Here is a 19,391-nt window from a genome sequence, read left to right as displayed (position 1 = left end):
TTTCATCACAAATTATAATGTTGTTCTTTTCATTATATCCTATGCAAATATAGTCTTGTTCTTCACAATCAACATAAACATAGCATTCTTTACATTCTATTCAACATAAGCAACTACTAGAAAACTGAATAAAAGGAGCTATTGGCACTCACATATAACGTGAAAGCAACAGCCAATATCATTACCGATATTCCCAAGTTATGTGAGAAATCATCCATCAGTTTTCTGGCAACAAATGCACAGAACATGGAGACAGGTGCCACAATGAGGAAAATGGTGAGAAATAGCGATCTTGCATCAGGTCCAAAAATAACCCTTCCTTCTCGAAGAAATATCTGCAACAAGTATAGGAATAGCAAATCAATCAAAAGAACATAAATGCAAAAAAAAAAAAACATAATTTTTACAACAATATTTATTGATAGATTGTTAGGGAATTAGGTATGAATATGTGGAGGCTAAGTAAGAGTTAAGTGTTGAGTTTTGTGTATTTAATTTAAATTATTTTTTTTATTTTGGTAATGTATATGTGTATGTATTTAGTTTTACATTGCTAAGTCAAGATGGTTGGAAGAGCTTATATATGGAGCTCTTCCATCCTTGCTTAGTAATGTTAAGAGGACCTGTACGCATGCGCGGGCCGAGCCCAAATCAGGTGGTTTCGGGGGGTTCGAGTCGGAAATCCATAAACCGGGCGCGATGCACGCGATCATCGCGCGCAGGGGGGTGCCTTTGGGTTGGTTTTAGCCCGCAAATGAGGGTTTAGGGAACCAACGCGTTCTGTCCCCCGTGAACCAACGCGAGGCAAAGCAGTGCTTCACTTCGGGGTGAATAAATACCTGCGCACTCAAGCAGTATTTTTTATTCTCTCTCGAGCAATCTGCTCTCTCCTCCTTCCCTCTCTACGTGCTCTAGTTTCCTTGTCCTGAGACTTGGTTTTTAGCGATATGAGGTTGGGTCCGAGTGCGACGTTCATCTTGGAGTGTACCTACGGAGGACGCGAGTGATTGTCGGATCTTGGGAGAATTTTGTCGGAGAGCCTCTGCACCGTGGGCGACAATAAATTCTCTAAAGACAGTCGGCACGCCGACGTTTTAACCGAAAGATACAAATTTCTGAATCTTACTCTTTTATTTACCTATTTATTACATACTTATTATTTTAATATAATTTACTACTGTTTAATACTCTCCGTACAACAACATTAAGGTGCTAGTTGTCATATCCCATATTCATCAAGAACACATAAAAAGGTAGAGAGTCATTTCCTCAACATAGTATTAGTGTAATTTCCACTCTAACCTGTCTCCTATTCATGCAGGTCCCATCCACGTGAGAATCATCCATGGCGCTTCATCACTCGACTGTTGCTGCCTCAAAATCACGCGATTGGAAGTTCCAACGATCATTCGCGAGAGAGGAAACCCTAACTAGAGTTACATTGTTTGAAGGGAATCAATCAATTTGAGCTTAGAAGATAGGATGAAGGACATACAAGGAATGTTTGGATGCCCGATGGCATCGGGTTTCATCAAGTTGCATTCAATAGAAAATTATTGTAAATTTAAGAATAATAAACTTCTTCATAGTATATGATCAAATGAGGGTAAATAAACTTCAAAAGAAAATCTACACACAAAAAAGCATAAATTCCAATGATGCCCCCATTAAAAATTTTAGGGAAAAAAACATATTTTGGTTAACTAACTTATTCGATAGGTTAATGACTAAGAAGACATTAAATAAACAACAAGAAAATTTGGTAGATGAGTCATGTCATGATGTCAAAAAGGTGAATACGTTCATCTCCAGCGCCCCCGCTAAATGAGTCATGTCATGAACTATAAGGAAGGATGGTTGATATTGTTGGAGTGTATACTAAAAGCCTAACTTTTGTAAACATTTATTTTGAAATAAAAGAATCACATTGGTCAATATCTATATTTATTTGTTAAATGTAATTGTTCAATTAATTTATATACTAAAAAATGTGGAACCGCCACATCAGCGACCCCCCTAGAGCCGGTCCCACGGATATGGAGGGAGGTAAATGCAGGTACACAGGTGGAAAGTGCATAGCGGAGACGTTAACCCCAGGCAGTGACACCCCGGGGATCGACCCCTGGACCATTCAGCCGCAGAACCATGCACTCCCCATCTGTGCTACGCCCTGGGGACAATTAATTTATATACTAGATAACATGGTGTGTGGTGTCAAACACAGAAGATCATATTGACGGTTCTTTATAAATTATAAACAGTTGCTCACGACTAAGATGGAAAGGAACAAACCATCGGAATAGTCGTAGTGTAATTAAGTATTAGTTTATCTTGATTAATAAATTACACTGGTACACTCTAAGTGTATTGAGTAGGATCATTTAGGTAAGTTCATTTTGTACTGACTTAGTAAAAGAACCAAACCTTAGTTATTATGAAAGTGTCTGTTCTTAATCCTAATATAATAACAAGCACATATATTTAATATTTATTTCTTTGACTTATCAAAGGGTGAGGTTTAGCTCGATAAATCAATATGCCCGATAAGTTGGGAAATGATATTACTTATAGTGTGTGTTGTTGATTATAGAAGGAATCTGTGTCCTAGTTATCTAGGTTGAGAATGTCCCCAAGAGGAGCTCATAAGGATTGTCATGTTAAACCGTGCATGTGGACTTAGTCCGACATGACAATGAAGTTGAGTGGTACTACTCTTGGAGCTAGATATTAATTAAGTGAGTTGTCAGTAACTTACTTAATTAGTGGGCATTCGTTATCTTAAACACAGGGAGACTAACACACTCATAATAAGAAGGAGCTCATAATGTAATTTGGGATTGGTGCGGTAGTTCGATAATAACTCTTTAGTGGAATGAGTTATTATCGATGAACTTGAGTTGTGTGTTCGGGGCGAACACGGGATACTCAAGCTCATCGGAAGGTCAAAACCAATTTCTCCTCTAGATCCCTGTCGTAGGCTCATTGTAGCCTCAAGTCCATCCAAATGAAAGGTCCATCTTGGTGTCCAAGAAGGGGGCGGCCTAATGCTTGGTGACCAAGCAAGGGCCGACCACATCCTCTTTATAGGGGCCGGCCCTATTGCTTGGTGACCAAGCATGTAGGGGTCGGCCAAGATTAATTCAAATTGGAGGGGTATTTTGAATTTTTAAAATCTTCTCTTTGAAGAAAACTACAAGTTTTAAAAGAGAGATTTTAAATTTAAAAACTTTCCTTATTTGAATTAGGCCACATGTTTTAAAAGAGAATTTAAAAAGTTTTAAAACTTTCCTTTTTTAACCACCTTCATGGTTGAGAAAAAAAGGAAGAGAAGTTTTAAAATTTAAATTTTCTATCATCATGTTAAAAAGGAAATTTTATAAGAGAAGTTTTAAATTTTAAAATATGGCTTTAATTTTTAGAACTTTCCTTTTTTAACTCCTACTTTAGAAAAGAGATCTTGTAAATTTTATAAGAGGATTTTTTCTTGTAAAATTTTTTTTAAAAAAAATATATTTCCTTTTCTCTTGATGAGGTGGTCGGCCACCTTGCTTGGTGCCCAAGCAAGGGGTCGGCCATAATTAAAATAAATAAAATCATCATCAATTAATTTTGGTGATTGATTCAATTAAGAGGAAAGAAAAGGAAAAATTAAAAGGGAAAAGGAAAATTAAAGGAAGATTTTAATTTTTGTAAAAATTCTTCCCTTATTTGCCTTGAGCAACTAATATAAAAGAAGGGGTGAGGGGGCTTCATGAGACACAATTCTTATTCTCTTGCTTGGAGACTCTCTTGATGTGGTCGGCCCTCTCCCTTCTCTTTTCCCTTTTGTTCTCTTCTCCTTGATGGTGGTGATGGTCGGATAAGATGAAGAAGCTTTTGGGTGGTGATCATCTTGGAAGATCGTCGCTCACACGACGTCTAAGGCGAGGCGAGGAATACGGCAGAAGATCTCGAGGTCATTAGCATACAAAGAGAAGGTATAACTAGTAGTTTTCTTCTGTATCATATTAGTTATTTTCTTTGTAAGAATTCTAAATACAAGAGACAATTAGATCTAGTTTTTCGAATTTATTTTTCGAGTTTGTGTTTTCTTCTTTTTCGAATTTGTGATTCGATTGTTCTTTTTGGTTAACCTAGAATTATTTAAGGAAATTAAATATTAGCTTTCCTTAAAAGACTTTGTCTAGGCGGTGGTGGCTGCTCCCATATCCAAGAAGGTCATATGTCTCGCCATGCAGTCCTGAAAGTTAATTTTGGAAATTAATATTTAATGAAATTAATAACATAGGTGGATTTGAATCAATAATGTTAAGTTCCGCTTGCGATTCAAATCTAAATCATTAAGAACAGATAAGTTAAATTTGGAATCAATGATGTTAAGATCCGTCTGCGATTCCTAATTTAACTTCTAAAGAATACAATAGGTTATTTAAGGAAATGTTCGACACTTGTACAAAAATTTTTATACAGTGGAATCGGTACGTTTTCCTAGGACTAACCAACAATTGGTATCAGAGCTAGGGTTTGCCTCTGTGTGTTTAGAATTCAAATAAGTTATGCACATGTCATACATAATTTAGGCAGAATAATAGTAGGATGTGCTAACTCTTTGGTTACATGCTCCAACTATTATGACATTTAGATATTGTGTGTGATTGGACCCTTGGACATGTCAAGGGCATTATATTGTGTGCATGATTGTATGTATCAAATACAGCAGAAGCTGTATTATTTTTAAAATTTTATTTTTGTTCGATCTAGAATACATGTACATTCCTTTATGGAATATAGGATCGATATTTGTAAAATTCTATATTTGTCGCAGATCGTATCTTTGCAAGGCGTGGTGCTATTGGAGGACCAGAGGCGCAGCGGAATAAGAAGTAAGATAGATGCGACAACTCGACCCGATGGCGGTGGCTAAAGATAGCAACAGCTAGGGTCGGAGCATACTGAAGACAGTGAAGGAAAATGTCATAATAGTTGGAAAATTAATTTCCAAATTTATTGCTTTTATTTACTGTGATGTACATGTTATGTATGCTAGCATAGGTTAAAATCCTCATTTTTAAATAACTAAGTGGGAGAGGGATTTTAATAAACCTCATGGTCTCCATTACTGGTTTGTAAGTGATGCAACAAGCTTGCGTGTTGGCTCTGAGTGCCTCCCTCCACAACGGATGGGTTTATTGCGGATCACTAGATCAAATTTCCTTAATGGATGGTTATAGGAAATTATTTAGGAGCGTGTGATCTTCTCCAACTGAAGGGGCGCAATCCTATTTAATGGACTTAGTATCAAGTAATGTTATACACTTAGACGCATTCAATAGTATACTCCCCAACGGAGTCACTGCTATTGTTTTGTGTGACCAAAGTGAAACCAACTATTAATTTTATTTGTTATAAAGTTAGGATGACAAGATAATAAAATTAATGGGGCACACCCTCTTCTTACAAATGTTGAATTTGTATACGTCCACACTAACGTGGCATGCAATATTCACGGTGATTTGAGGTATTGGTTAATTTAAAATAGTATTGTTTGAGGAATCAATATTATTCTAAATTTAGAGTCTTGACCAAAGTTTATTTTTGTGATTCTTAGGATGACTTTCAACCCACTGGTCATTATACTGAAAGAAAACAAACTTACTGGTCCCAACTATATTGATTGGAAAAGAAACTTGGACATTGTTCTTACTCCTGAAAGCTATAAGTTTGTACTGACTGAGGCTTGCCCTGATGCACCTGACGGTGACTCTACCCCAGAGGAGATTGAGTATCATAAAAAATGGGTAAAAGCTGATGAGATAGCGCGGTGTTACATTTTGGCATCAATGTCAAATGTATTGCAACATCAGCATCAAGATTTACCAACAGCTTATGATATAATGAACAATTTCAAAGAATTCTTTGGGCACCAGAGTCGGATTGCTAGGCAAGAGGCAATAAGAAAATTAATGACAGCCACCATGTCTGAGGGGACACCCGTAAGGGATCATATCCTCAAAATGATGGCTTATTTGAATGAAATACAAATCCTTGGAGGAGAAATCGATGGGGAAACTCAGGTCGATATAATTCTCCAAACGCTACCCAGTTTTGGCGATTCACCGAACAAAGAGAGTATCGTCATAGGAACTTCCGGCTGTAACTACAAGCGCAGAAGGAATATTTTGTCACAGCTTCTGATTCACTATCCGAAAATGGTTCTACTTAAGTCGAAGGCAAGAAGAAAAGAAACAGTCATTTCAAAGAAAGAAGGTGAATAAACCTCGGGGTACAGGACAAAATGAAGAAGCCGAAGGGCAAGTGCTTCATCCGCAAGAAGTCTGGACATTGGAAGGTTGACTGTCCTCATAGAACCGTAACAATAAAGGTATATCTCATACCTAGTAGTTGAAACATGTTTAGCGGTGTTATCTACCAAGACCGGTGTGTGATCGAGTCACCGATCGGTGCAATTTTTTGCAGGGGTTCCAGGAAACCCGGCGACTATTTGATGGAGAAATAACTGTCTACATGGGCAATGCTACTAAGGTGGCGGATGTTGCAGTGGGAGACATCTACTTATTTTTTAATAGGAATAGAAATTTGATTTTAAGAAATTGTCATTATGTACCAAGTTTTAAAAAGAATTTAATTTCAGTTTCTAAACTGTATTTGGATGGATATTCAATTGCCTTTAGTAACAATGTGGTTATAAAGAGAAATAAAGTGATTATCTGTTCTGATGCATTGGTTGGCAATTTATATACTTTAAATCCAATTTCTCCCACAAAGCAAAATATGGAAATTAATAACGCATCTTCTAACTCTAATAAGATAAAAGAATCTTCGGAAATGAACCAAACGTATTTTTGGCATCTAAGGCTTGGTCATATTAACTTAAGTAGGACTCAAAGGCTTGTAGCCGATGGACTCTTGGGTTCATTAGAGTTGGAAAACTTTCCAACATGTGAATCCTGCTTGGAAGGTAAAATGACCAAGAGACCTTTTAAGGCCAAGGGGTATAAAGCCAAAGATGCGTTAGAACTGGTTCATTCTGATTTGTATGATCCTATATCAATCCAGGCAAGAGGTGATTATGAATATTTCGTCTCCTTTATAGACGATTATTCAAGATACGGATACATTTACCTGATGCGCCGTAAATCTGAATTATTTGACAAGTTCAAATAATATAGGGCTGATGTGGAGAAACGTCTTGGTAAAAGTATCAAGACACTACGGTTTGACCGTGGTGGCGAATACCTCTTTGGAGAGTTTAGGAGTTACTTATCAGAAGTCACACATGGTACACCCCAACAGAATAGTGTGGCAGAACGAAGGAATAGGACTCTTATGGAAATGGTTAGATCGATGATGAGTTATTCGGAATTATCAAATTCGTTTTGGGGATATGCTCTGGAAACGGCATACAGTGTATATTTTAACATTGGTACCTTCTAAAGCAGTTCCTTCTACTCCCACTGAATTATGGAATGGGCGTAAGCCCAGTCTAAGAAATATTCGGATATGGGGTAGTCCAGCACATGTGCTGAAGGGAGATCTTGACAAGTTGGAATCACGTATAGAAGTTTACATGTTTGTGGGATATCCTAAGGAGCGAAAGGTGGTTTATTTTATAATCCTAAAAATCAGAAAATCATTGTTAGCACCAATGCTCGATTTTTAGAAGAAGATTATGTAATAAACCATAAGCCCATGAGTGAAATAGTTCTAGAAGAAATTAGAGAGGACACATCTACTTTAATACCAACAATACAAGATGAAGTACCACAAGAAACTGCAATACGTGTCACACATGATACACAGCCAGAGACACTGTCTCGTCGTAGTGAGAGGGTTGTGAGGCAACCTGAGATATTCATGTTTTTGAGAGAGTCTTCGGACTTGATCCCAGGTAAACATGAACCTGATCCCCGAACATATGACGAAGCACTCCAAGATATAGATGCAGTATCTTGGCAAAAGGCAATGAATTCCGAAATATAATCTATGTATTCAAATAAGGTCTGGGAGCTTGTAGAACCACCTGATGGTGTAAAAGTCATTGGATGCAAGTGGATCTACAAAAGGAAAAGAGGGATAGATGGGAAGGTAGAAACCTTCAAAGCAAGGCTTGTTGCGAAAAGGTATACTCAGAAAAAGATAATCGATTATGAGGAGACTTTTTCACCGGTAGTCATGCTTAAGTCTATCCGGATACTCTTATCCATTGTTGCTCATATGGATTATGAGATTTGGTAAATGGATGTCAAGACAACTTTCCTTAATGGAAGTCTTGAAGAAAACATCCATATGAAGCAACCAGAAAGGTTCATTGAAAACGGCAAAGAGCATCTAGTGTGCAAGCTTAATCGGTCCATTTATGGACTGAAGCAAGCTTCAAGATCTTGGAACATCCGGTTTAACGAAGTAATCCAGTCATATGGATTTATTCAGTGTCCGGATGAGTCTTGTGTGTACAAGAAGTGTAATGGAAACGTGGTGGTATTTCTTGTACTATACGTAGATGATATTTTATTAATTGGCAACAATGTTAAGGTATTATCGGACGTAAGGGTATGGTTGTTCAAACAATTTGATATGAAGGACTTAGGAGAATGTGCACACATTCTTGGGATCAAAGTTATAAGGGATCGCAAGAAAAGAATGTTGTGCATATCCCAAGCTTTATATATAGATACAATCCTTGCTCGTTTTAGCATGCAAAACTCCAAGAAAAGTTTCTTACCTTTTAGACATGAAGTAGCTTTATCTAAAGAGATGTCTCGGAAGACATCAAAGGAGATAGAGGACATGAAGGCAGTTCCTTATGTTTCGGCTGTAGAAAGCCTTATGTATGCAATGCTGTGTATGAGACCTGATATCTGTTTTGTCGTGGGCATGGTTAGCAGATATCAGAGTAACCCTGGACAAGGACATTAGACTGCTGTGAAACATATATTAAAGTACCTGAGAAGGACTAGAGATTATATGCTAGTCTACCAAGCAGACGATTTGCTTCCTGTAGGTTACACGGATTCGGACTTCCAATCAGATAGGGACAATAGTAAGTCTACATCAGGCTATGTGTTTACTCTGGGAGGTGGAGCCATTGCATGGAGGAGTGTTAAACTGTGTGGCCCAAGAACTTTCTAAATGGACTTAGATGTGATTCCTGATTTGCCCAAGATCATTACAATTTATTGTGATAATAGCGGTGCAGTTGCAGACTCGAAGGAACCACGAGCCCATAAGGCAAGTAAACATATAGAGCGCAAGTACCACCTGATACGAGACATCGTCAAGCGAGGAGAAGTTGTCGTCGTCAAGATTGCATCAGCAGATAACCTGGCAGATCCTTCACAAAGGCCCTTCCGGCGAAAGCTTTTGATCGACATGTGGAGGGGATAGGAATCAGATGTATGGCAACAGATATGGCAGCTTAGTCTTTTAGTATAAGTGGGAGATTGTTGGAGTGTATACTAAAAGTCTAGCTTTTGTAAACATTTATTTTGAAATAAAAGAATCACATTGGTCAATATCTACATTTATTTGTTAAATGTAATTGTTCAATTAATTTATATAGTAGATAACATGGTGTGTGGTGTCACACACAGAAGATCATGTTGACAGTTCTTTATAAATTATAAACAATTGCTCACGACTAAGATGGAAAGGAACAAACCATCGGAATAGTCGTAGTGTAATTAAGGATTAGTTTATCTTGATTAATAAATTACACTGGTACACTCTAAGTGTATTGAGTAGGATCATTTAGGTAAGTTCTTTTTGTACTAACTTAGTAAAAGAACTAAACCTTAGTTATTATGGAAGTGTGTGTTCTTAATCCTAATATAATAACAAGCACATATATTTAATATTTATTTCTTTGACTTATCAAAGGGTGAGGTTTAGCTCGATAAATCAATATGTCCGATAAGTTGGAAAATGATATTACTTACAGTGTGTATTGTTGATTATAGAAGGAATCTGTGTCCTAGTTATCTAGGTTGAGAATGTCCCCAAGAGGAGCTCATAAGGAATGTCATGTTAAACTTTGCAGGTGGACTTAGTCCGACACGACAATGAAGTTGAGTGGTACTACTCTTGGAGCTAGATATTAATTAAGTGAGTTGTCAGTAACTTACTTAATTAGTGGGCATTCGTTATCTTAAACACAGGGAGACTAACATACTCATAATAAGAAGGAGCTCATAATGTAATTTGGGATTGGTGCGGTAGTGCGATAATAACTCTCTAGTGGAATGAGTTATTATCGATGAACTTGAATTGTGTGTTCGGGGCGAACACGGGATACTCAAGCTCATCGGAAGGTCAAAATCAATTTCTCCTCTAGGTCCCTGTCGTAGGCTCATTATAGCCTCAAGTCCATCCAAATGAAAGGCCCATCTTGGTGTCCAAGAAGGGGGTCGGCCCAATGCTTGGTGACCAAGCAAGGGCCGGCCACATCCTCTTTATAGGGACCGGCCCTATTGCTTGGTGACCAAGCATGTAGGGGCCGGCCAAGATTAATACAAATAGGAGGGGTATTTTGAATTTTTTTAAATCTTCTCTTTGAAGAAAACTACAAGTTTTAAAAGAGAAATTTTAAATTTAAAAACTTTCCTTATTTAAATTAAGTCACATGCATGTTTTAAAAGAGAATTTAAACTTTTTTAAAACTTTTCATTTTTAACCATCTTCATGGTTGAGAAAAAAAAAAGAAGAGAAGTTTTAAAATTTAAATTTTCTATCATCATGTTAAAAAAGGAAATTTTATAAGAGAAGTTTTAAATTTTAAAACATGATTTTAATTTTTAGACCTTTCCTTTTTTAACTCCTACTTTAGGAAAGAGAACTTGCAAAATTTTATAAGAGGATTTCTTCTTGTAAAATTTTTTTTAAAAAAAATATATTTCCTTTTCTCTTGATGAGGTGGTCGGCCACCTTGCTTGGTGCCCAAGGAAGGGGCCGCCCATAATTAAAATAAATAAAATCATCATCAATTAATTTTGGTGATTAATTCAATCAAGAGGAAAGGAAAGGAAAAAATTAAAAGGGAAAAAAAAATTAAAGGAAGATTTTAATTTTTGTAAAAATTCTTCCCTTATTTGCCTTGGCCAACTAAAATAAAAGAAGGGGTAAGGAGGCTTCATAAGACACAATTCTTATTCTGTTGCTTGGAGACTCTCTTGGTGTGGCCGGCCCTCTCCCTTCTCTTTTCCCTTTTGCTCTCTTCTCCTTGGTGGTGGTGGTGGCCGGATTTTAGAAGAAGAGGAAGAAGTTTTTAGGTGGTGATCATCTTAGAGGATCGTCGTTCACACGACGTCCAAGGCGAGGCGAGGAATACGGCAAAAGATCTTGAGGTCATTAGCTTACAAAGAGAAGGTATAACTAGTAGTTTTCTTCCGCATCATACTAGTTTTTTTTTTTTTGTAAGAATTCTAAATACAAGAGGCAATTAGATCTAGTTTTTCGAATTTATTTTTCGAGTTTGTGTTTTCTTCTTTTTCGAATTTGTGATTTGATTATTCTTTTTGGTTAACCTAGAGTTATTTAAGGAAATTAAATATTAGCTTTCCTTAAAAGGTTTTGTCTAGGCGGTGGTGGTTGCTCTCATATCCAAGAAGGTCATGTGCCTCGCCATGCAGTCTTGGAAGCCAATTTTGAAAATTAATATTTAATAGAATTAATAACATAGGTGGATTTGAATCAATAGTGTTAAGTTCCGCTTGCGATTCAAATATAAATCATTAAAAACAGATAAGTTAAATTTGGAATCAATGATGTTAAGATCCATCTGCGATTCCTAATTTAACTTCTAAAGAACACAATAGGTTATTTAAGAAAATGTTCGATACTTGTACAAAAATTTTTGTACAGTGGAACCGGTACGTTTTCCTAGGACTAATCAACAGATATAGCGATAACAAGTGATAAAAAATATCTAAATCAATTTGGTCATATGCTTAGAATATCGACTATAAATGATATTTATTAAACAAGATAACTAGTGGGAAATCACCAACAAAAAGAGAAAGAAAGATGACTATGAATTATGATAAAGTTTCAAGACAACCATTGTAATGGGTTTTATGAGAAATATCTATTAATTCTATAGGTGTGATAATAGATGTGCCCTGTAATAACAAAGCTAACAACCTTAGAGTTATTATAAGTCGAACACATGATCTTTTACATAAATATATATTCATATCAAGTATTAGCATTATGCCCTTAAATATATCTTTCACATTGGTATTAGAGAAACTTGAGAGATCAAAGGTTTTACATTGAGTAGAACTAAAAGTGAATATATGGAATAAAATTTCAATAGTAAGAAAAAGAATGAGATGATGATTAAGTTGTTTAGATACTTGGATCACTTATCGAACAAGAACAAGCCATTCGCATCTTACATCCAATGAAATTAAAGGATGCATCAATCTCCATCAGAAGATAAAAGTATGTGGTACTGTAAAGTCACTCCGTATTAACACTACCAGTCCTATCGTCTCTAAGGGCCAATTTCATAGGAGCTTAGCTGATAGTCATTGCTTTCAAAACTAGGAGAACCATTTCCAAACACCAGTTCATTGATGAGAAGAAGAACAGAAATCAGGGAACCCCTAAACAGAAAATCCCTCAATTTTACATTAGATAAGGCGATAATTGCACAACAAAATTTTAAAAAAGAAAAAAAGGGCAAAAAAAAAAAACTGATCTTGTAACTTAGTGAGACATGCCAACTATTACTGATAGTTAGAGAGGGATCCACTTACGTTGTTGCCCTTCCAGACCTGGTAAACCCTGGGAGCGTCTGGGTCGTCGATTTCGGCGAAGGCCACCGTGTCGGAGGGCTGAGAAGCGGTGCTGGCGTGCATCATTGGCCGTCGACGCCCTCACCTCCAAGCAGAACAACGCGGATCTGCAGGGCAATCGCCACGGGAGGCCTGATGCGGAAGAAAACAAGGTGTCACCGCTAGGGCTCGGGCTTCCACTACGCCATTGCCGGCAGCCACCGCCCGGCTCGCATCAGATCTCCCCGCCGTCGTCACCTCCGACGGCGAATTCCAACCTTTCAGATTTTGGACAAGGGAGTGGGTGGGATGGCAAAATGTATTCGGAAGGACAGTTTGATACTTACCCTTTTCTACTCGTCCGATCAATGGACAGAACTAGGTGGTGCCTAGCTACCATGCGACTGCTGTTCGTAGCGCAGGTGCTGTAGGTACAAAATAACGATCTGTCCCTGAGTTGTTGGATTCTCCTCTCGCATTATCCGTCCGATCAAGAACATAACGTATCACGACCGTTCATCCATATTAATTCGATGTGTCAACAAAACGGAAACCTCTCCCTTTCAAATCCTCTATTCCGCAATATATGGTCTCCTGCTCCATTTCAATCATGGTCACAATATGATCAAAATTAATTACAATAATCAAAATTAATTACAATCTTCTTTAATTCATCTTTCCATTTAGGTCTTTAGATTCATTCGATGTTGCCACCAATGAAATCTAGGGTTTGAATCTCGACAAAACCAAGGTAAATATCTCTCTTATGTGCTAGTCACTATTCCAAAGGCTATTAGTCGCCCATGATTTACCTCCTCTGTGTTTGCCCTGGGACGGATTGGCGGGGGTGCTGGGGGCGAGCGTATTCGCCTTTTGCCACCAGTCTTTCCATTTAGGTTAAAATTTAGGTTGAGTTAAGTGGCCAAAGGCGGGAGGCTGTGGATAGATTGTGTGACGTCGAAGAAGGGGGCTGCATGTCCATCGTTGGCAGTCTCCAGTCGCTTAGCTCGACTTAAACTATAACTTGAGTGGGAAGGTGAATCTAAGAGAGATTACAACAATTTTTGACGTGATTCCAACAGTGATCCGACAAGCAAATTACGAAAGAGATCGGGAAAGGACCAAGGATTACGGATAGCGCTGTCAGACGAGTCAACCCGTGGCGGAATGAGTCGGCCCGTGGCGGGCTAACCATTTGGCGGGGCGAGACGGGCCAACCCGCCAACTTGGTGGGTTGGGAAATTTCCAACTCAACTCATTCTAAGGCGGGTTGCTAGTTTGGCGGGCCAACCCACGGGCCCATAAAAAAATTTTAAAAAAATTAAAAAATATTTTATATCTTCAACATTTTATTTCGAAAAAGTTTTCTACAATTAAATGTATACATAAACATGTATTTTAAATATAAATGAACACAAATGAGTACTTATGTTGGATGAAAAGTACTATTTTTATTTCAAAATTATAACAAAAAAAGATAATAAATTGGCCTAAAACTTAGCTTACATGTGTTTTTCAACCCGCGGGACAACCCAAGCCCGAGCGGGTCGACCCACGCGAGTCGCGGGCCTAGGCGGGTCGTCCCACGGCGGACTTGGGTTGATAAAATTCCAACCCAACCCGCTTTAATTGTTTGGCGGGACGGGCCAACCCAACGGACCCAATCCAAATTGACGGCTCTAATTTACGGATAAAATGATTTGAAGTCCAATTTCTCCAAACTAACTATCACTGCATGCTCTTGTTAGAAAATAAAACAATGATAAATCCAGCTAGCCCTGGGTGGTCGGCCCGGCTCCAAGGAATTTTTCCATCGGCCACCAGGATAAATCGAAAAATGCTTGCGACGAGCGGTCAAAAAGTCAAACATCCTTTAGTTGCGCGCCCCATTTAGAGAAAAAAATTCAATAAATTTATCATAGCTGGGGATCAAACTATAAATATCTGGATGACAACCTGAATACCCTACTGTTACACCATAACCCCGGAGGCCACATGCGCATGTGAGGTTTATAGCATGTGATTTATGCTATAAACCTCTCATTATAAATTCCTCCCCCACTACATAGTTGAGGTTTATAATTTTTTTATATACCTATCCTAAAATCTTATGACCAGATTTATAAAAAAAATTAATAGAGAGAGGATTTTAAAATAATTAAGGTTTTTTAAAAGAGAAAAATTTTATGATAATAGAGAAATTTTTAAGAAGAATAAGCATAAATCTCTTGAAGAGATTTACGATTACGTGTTATCTAAAACTATTCGTTACACCCCTCTCAATTCCATTTTTCTGAAATAAACCTTGTATTGTGCATTAAAAAAATACATAATTACCTACATTAAATAGATAAGAATTGGCTTTTACCACATGTATTGTGCATCCAAATTCATAATTGCATACATTAAATAGATAAGAATTGTTTGAATGCCATAGTCATAGATTTTGTAAAGCAAGAAACACCAAAATAAATAAATAAATACTTGGTGTTAAAAAAGGATGAATACTTGGTGCTTAAATATAGTCGTTACGGTTCCATCTCATACTAAGAGCTATAGAATCATAACTGATGTAACTATATGACAATTTAATTATAGTAACTATAGATTCGTCAAATATTGAACTAGGTAACAATAGATATGGGTTCGTAGTTCTGTAATATATTGATTTAGATGGAAAAACATAGGAAAGATAATCATAAAAATAAGTTGTTATCGTGGAAAGTAATGGGGTAATAATGGTAGGATAATACTAAATGGTCAAAATCTGACCCATTAGAATTCATATATGCATAGATGTATAAAAATATTTTAGTAATATCATATATATATATATATATATATATATATATATATATATATATATTACCAACAAGATTTACTCAATAATGATACTTGAGAATGAAACACTTTTTTAATTCAAAATCAAAATAAAAATGATTTTTTTAAAAAAAGGCCTTTTAACTTTTGTAACTTATTGGATCCACATTGACAGCACATTATTGGCAGGATACCGAATTATTTTTTATTAATTAATATTAATTATAACAAACCAAGTGAAACGTCAAGGTTTGCGACTTATCTTCAACCGGACAAAAACACATTGAAGCCATGAATAAATGCGCAACTAAAAAGCTTGTTCAGAGGAAACAGAAAGAGAGTTGAAATAACAAAGCGATCAATTAATGAGAAGAAATACGCAGAGACATTATTAACCTTAATCTTCATCCTCTTTCCTCTCTTTATATCTGCACACAGAGAGAGCTCTTCTGAACCATGAATGATCCTCCTCCTCCTATTAATCTCTTGCTGTAATTCATCTTCTTGATCTTTTAGAGGTGCTAATGAGCGATCCTCTTGTGGTTGTGGATCATGAGTAGCTCAGAGATTCCAGGAGCAAAGGGCGTCTGTTACCGAGTCTACGACAGAGGTTGACGGCGTGCAGCAGTGGAGATTCACCTCTCTGTTCTGATCGATGCGTCTGATGATGGGGAAGGTGGAGAGCAAGGCGAAGGGGTTGGTGCGGAAGACGCTGGAGCGGTGGCGGAGCAAGAGCCGGAGGCGGGGGGCGGCGGTGCCGCCTGAGGGGTGGTTGGCGGTGCGCGTTGGCGCGGCGAAGGAGCGGTTTGCGGTGCGCGCCGAGTGGCTGAACCACCCGCTGTTCAGAGGGCTGCTGGCTGAGGCGGAGACGGAGTTCGGCTACGCCGCCACCGCGGGGCCGCTGGAGCTCCCCTGCGGCGTCGAGCTGTTTCGCGAGGTACTGCGGGAGTTGGAGCGGGAGGAGGCGGAGGAGCGACTGTGGTCTCCCCGGTGCAGCTTCGCCGTCGGCCACGCGGCTAGAGAATTCTTCCTCCTGAGCCCGGCCCGGCCCGACCCGTGAACCGGATTGTTTGAATTATGTGGTTACAATTTTTGTGGTGTCTTTTCTTTTATCTTAGCCAGGATTGAATGAGAGCATCCAAATATGAATCACTAATATTTTAAGGGTTGATCTTTAAATATGCAAAAAAAATTGTACTTCCAATTTACTCGAGGTGAACCACGAGAAAATCGTCTACCTTTCAATTTAGTTTTAATCAAAATATATCCTCTTTTTACGTACTAATTATTATTCCAAAAATTAATAATTATTCATTATTTATCTTTTCCGTATTAATTTTGAGAATTGACAGCGACTTAAAAACGCATTCACCCTTTTACCACCATTTAATCAAAATATCTGAATTATTAAAAAATAAAAGGATGCCCTCTGTATTTTGTTATTATTCTAAAAGATCTTTTTTCTCAAAAAGATTTTATTTTAAACTACTATAAGATATAATAATTTAATCAAAATTGTTATATTAGTATTGAAATAATTTTAATCATTTTTTAAAAAATATTTTTAATATAAGGTATTTTATGTGCAATAATTTTGAAGTAAATTTAATCAAAGTTGTTCTAATAGTATTAAAATAAAAATATATTTAAATGAAAAATAAAATTGAACAGTGTGTTAATATTTTCATGACAGAGTCATCAACAATGGTAGTTTTTGTTTTTTAAAATAAAATTTAAAATCAATTAAATAGAAAAACAACTCCTCGTTAGGCTATTTTTTATTTTCAAAAATACCTATAAATATATCTTCAATAATTCATTTATTCAAAGGAGTTGTTAGAATGTCTAAAAATCTATATCGATATAACAAATCTATGATTTGTAAATTCCGAAGAGATGAATTAACGGAAAATAGAGATGATATAGATGAATAAATAATACTTCGGCTACTAATGGTTCATCAAAGATTTTAAAATTCTTCCAATTAAATATCGAGAAAAAGGTATTTGAATCAAGATGGTTAAACTAGACTACTCATCTTTTCAATAATTATTTTTCTAATGAGTTAATATATCCTGATAATGTATTCCGACGCCGATTCCAGATACAAAAAAAGGTTATTTCTTCACATATGCAATGTCTTGAAAAATTATTCTAAATATTTTCAATGGAGCATCGATGCCACGAGAAATAAAGGTTTATTGTCACTTCAGAAATGCACGACGGTTATCCGTCAATTGACGTACAAAGTCTTGTTGATCATTACGATGAGTACATACGAGTTATTGAAACAATTGCAATTGAATACTTATTCAACTTATGTCGATGTGTAATTCAAATAATTAGAATCTAATATTTAAGAAGACCAAGCACTGTTGACATCCAACATTTGCTTGAAATGCATTAGCAGACACATCTTTACATGTTGGGTAAGTCTTGATTAAATGCATTGAATAGAAAAATTACTTCATCGCTTGGAAAGGCCAATTTACTCAGGAAGATCATGACGTCTTGATAATTTTGTTTGAAGCAGTTGCATCTATGAACTTGCATATCTGACATACCTTTTTTAGAGGATTACGTAATGATATCAATGTACTTACGAATCACCTTTATTCAATAATATCTTTAAGGAAATACAGGAAAGGTTAATTTTACAATTAAACAATACACAATATACAAAAAGATACTATTTAACTGCTGAGATATATTTAGAATGGGCTATTTTCATCAGAAGCTTTTAGTGCTTCTATGATCGAAGAGAAAAATTTTTAAGAACAATAAGAGACTACGAGAAAGGATATCAAGCAGACGTTTAGGGTGCTTCAATTTCAATCAATAATGATCAGAAGTTTAGGATGATTTTAGTACAAAAATGACTTGAAAAACATCATGTACACATGCATTATTTTGCACAACATCGCCCTAGCGAGCTGATAGATCGCCTACTGTGAGCGCTTCCCGATTTACACTGGTGGTTGTTCAAAAATTATTTAGGGGTCGGGCTGATCCCCCCCCCCCCCCCCCCCGAATTAGTCAGCGTAAAATGAATACCTAGTGTCAACTAAAATAAAAAAAAATATTTTGCACAACATGATTATTGAGAATGAGGGATGTAGCAATCAATTAGTTCGATGATGAAGGAGATCCTCCGTCACAAAATATTTCAGGACTCCGCTTAAGAATATCTCCAGAGAAATTGTAAGCTATGTGATAGTCAACTATATCATCATTTCAAGCCGACTTGGTTGAGCATAACTATAAGTACCCCGGGTGAGTTTTAATGTGGTCAACTGGATTAAGTTAGGCTTTGTGATTTTGATGTCTTGTGTCTAAGTATTCAGGGACATAGTACATACCCCATGATAATTTTGATATGGTCAACCAAGTTAAGTTAGGTCTTGTTTGTATTTGATGCCTTGTGTCCAAGTGTGTAGAAGCTTAGGAGCACAAAAAATTGAGTAGAAGATGTAGCAGACGAGAAGGATGGCACGGGAAGGGAGTTGACGAGCTTGGTACATCTGAGGGATGAGATGCTGCGAAAAAGTACATCGGTGGATAAGAAGGATGTGCATGACGTTCGAGGAACGAGAAGCTGGGGAAGAAGTCTGCTTGAAGAGAAGGTCGGAGTTGGGTTTGGGTGAGCTTTGTAGGACCCTTGGCGATTGGCTAGAGGGGGGTGAATAATCTTGCAAAGAAAAATGAACCTTCTTCGAACTTTATAGCTTTATTAAACTGACACTTGCATAAAATAAGTTTAAGAAGTAAACTAAGAGT

At 37.0% G+C, this 19,391-nt stretch overlaps 2 protein-coding genes across 3 annotated transcripts; one reads left to right on the top strand and one right to left on the bottom strand.

Moving 5' to 3' along the window:
* LOC122000254 (probable protein S-acyltransferase 6) lies at nt 1-13,223 on the bottom strand. Of its 2 annotated transcripts, XM_042554722.1 has the most exons (3): nt 13,142-13,223; nt 12,777-13,072; nt 1-335 (listed from the first exon to the last, which is right to left on the bottom strand). In XM_042554722.1, exons 2-3 carry the CDS (start codon nt 12,879-12,881, stop codon nt 117-119), a joined length of 324 nt encoding a protein of 107 aa, XP_042410656.1. In that variant the 5' UTR covers nt 12,882-13,072; nt 13,142-13,223; the 3' UTR covers nt 1-116. The 2 variants fall into 2 exon arrangements, with proteins under 2 accessions (XP_042410656.1, XP_042410655.1); XM_042554721.1 differs by lacking the exon at nt 13,142-13,223 and having other exon boundaries at nt 12,777-13,134.
* Nucleotides 13,224-16,141: 2,918 nt separating this feature from the next.
* LOC121999521 (indole-3-acetic acid-induced protein ARG7-like) lies at nt 16,142-16,674 on the top strand. The gene has a single exon (XM_042554192.1). It carries the CDS (start codon nt 16,270-16,272, stop codon nt 16,672-16,674), a length of 405 nt encoding a protein of 134 aa, XP_042410126.1. The 5' UTR covers nt 16,142-16,269.
* The last annotated feature ends 2,717 nt before the right edge of the window (nt 16,675-19,391 follow it).

This window comes from Zingiber officinale, chromosome 7A, assembly GCF_018446385.1.
Source record: "Zingiber officinale cultivar Zhangliang chromosome 7A, Zo_v1.1, whole genome shotgun sequence".
Lineage (NCBI taxonomy): Eukaryota > Viridiplantae > Streptophyta > Magnoliopsida > Zingiberales > Zingiberaceae > Zingiber > Zingiber officinale.
The sequence above is the reverse complement of the archived record's forward strand: the minus strand, read 5'-3'. Positions and strand labels throughout refer to the sequence as shown.

Bases quoted from the DNA above. Each gene is read 5' to 3' on its own strand.
- LOC122000254 (XM_042554722.1), bottom strand. From the start codon at position 12,881: ATGATGCACGCCAGCACCGCTTCTCAGCCCTCCGACACGGTGGCCTTC. The intron at 336-12,776 runs GTAAGTGGATCC...TACTTGTTGCAG, and splicing joins AGGTCTGGAAGGGCAACAAC to ATATTTCTTCGAGAAGGAAG.
- LOC121999521 (XM_042554192.1), top strand. From the start codon at position 16,270: ATGCGTCTGATGATGGGGAAGGTGGAGAGCAAGGCGAAGGGGTTGGTG.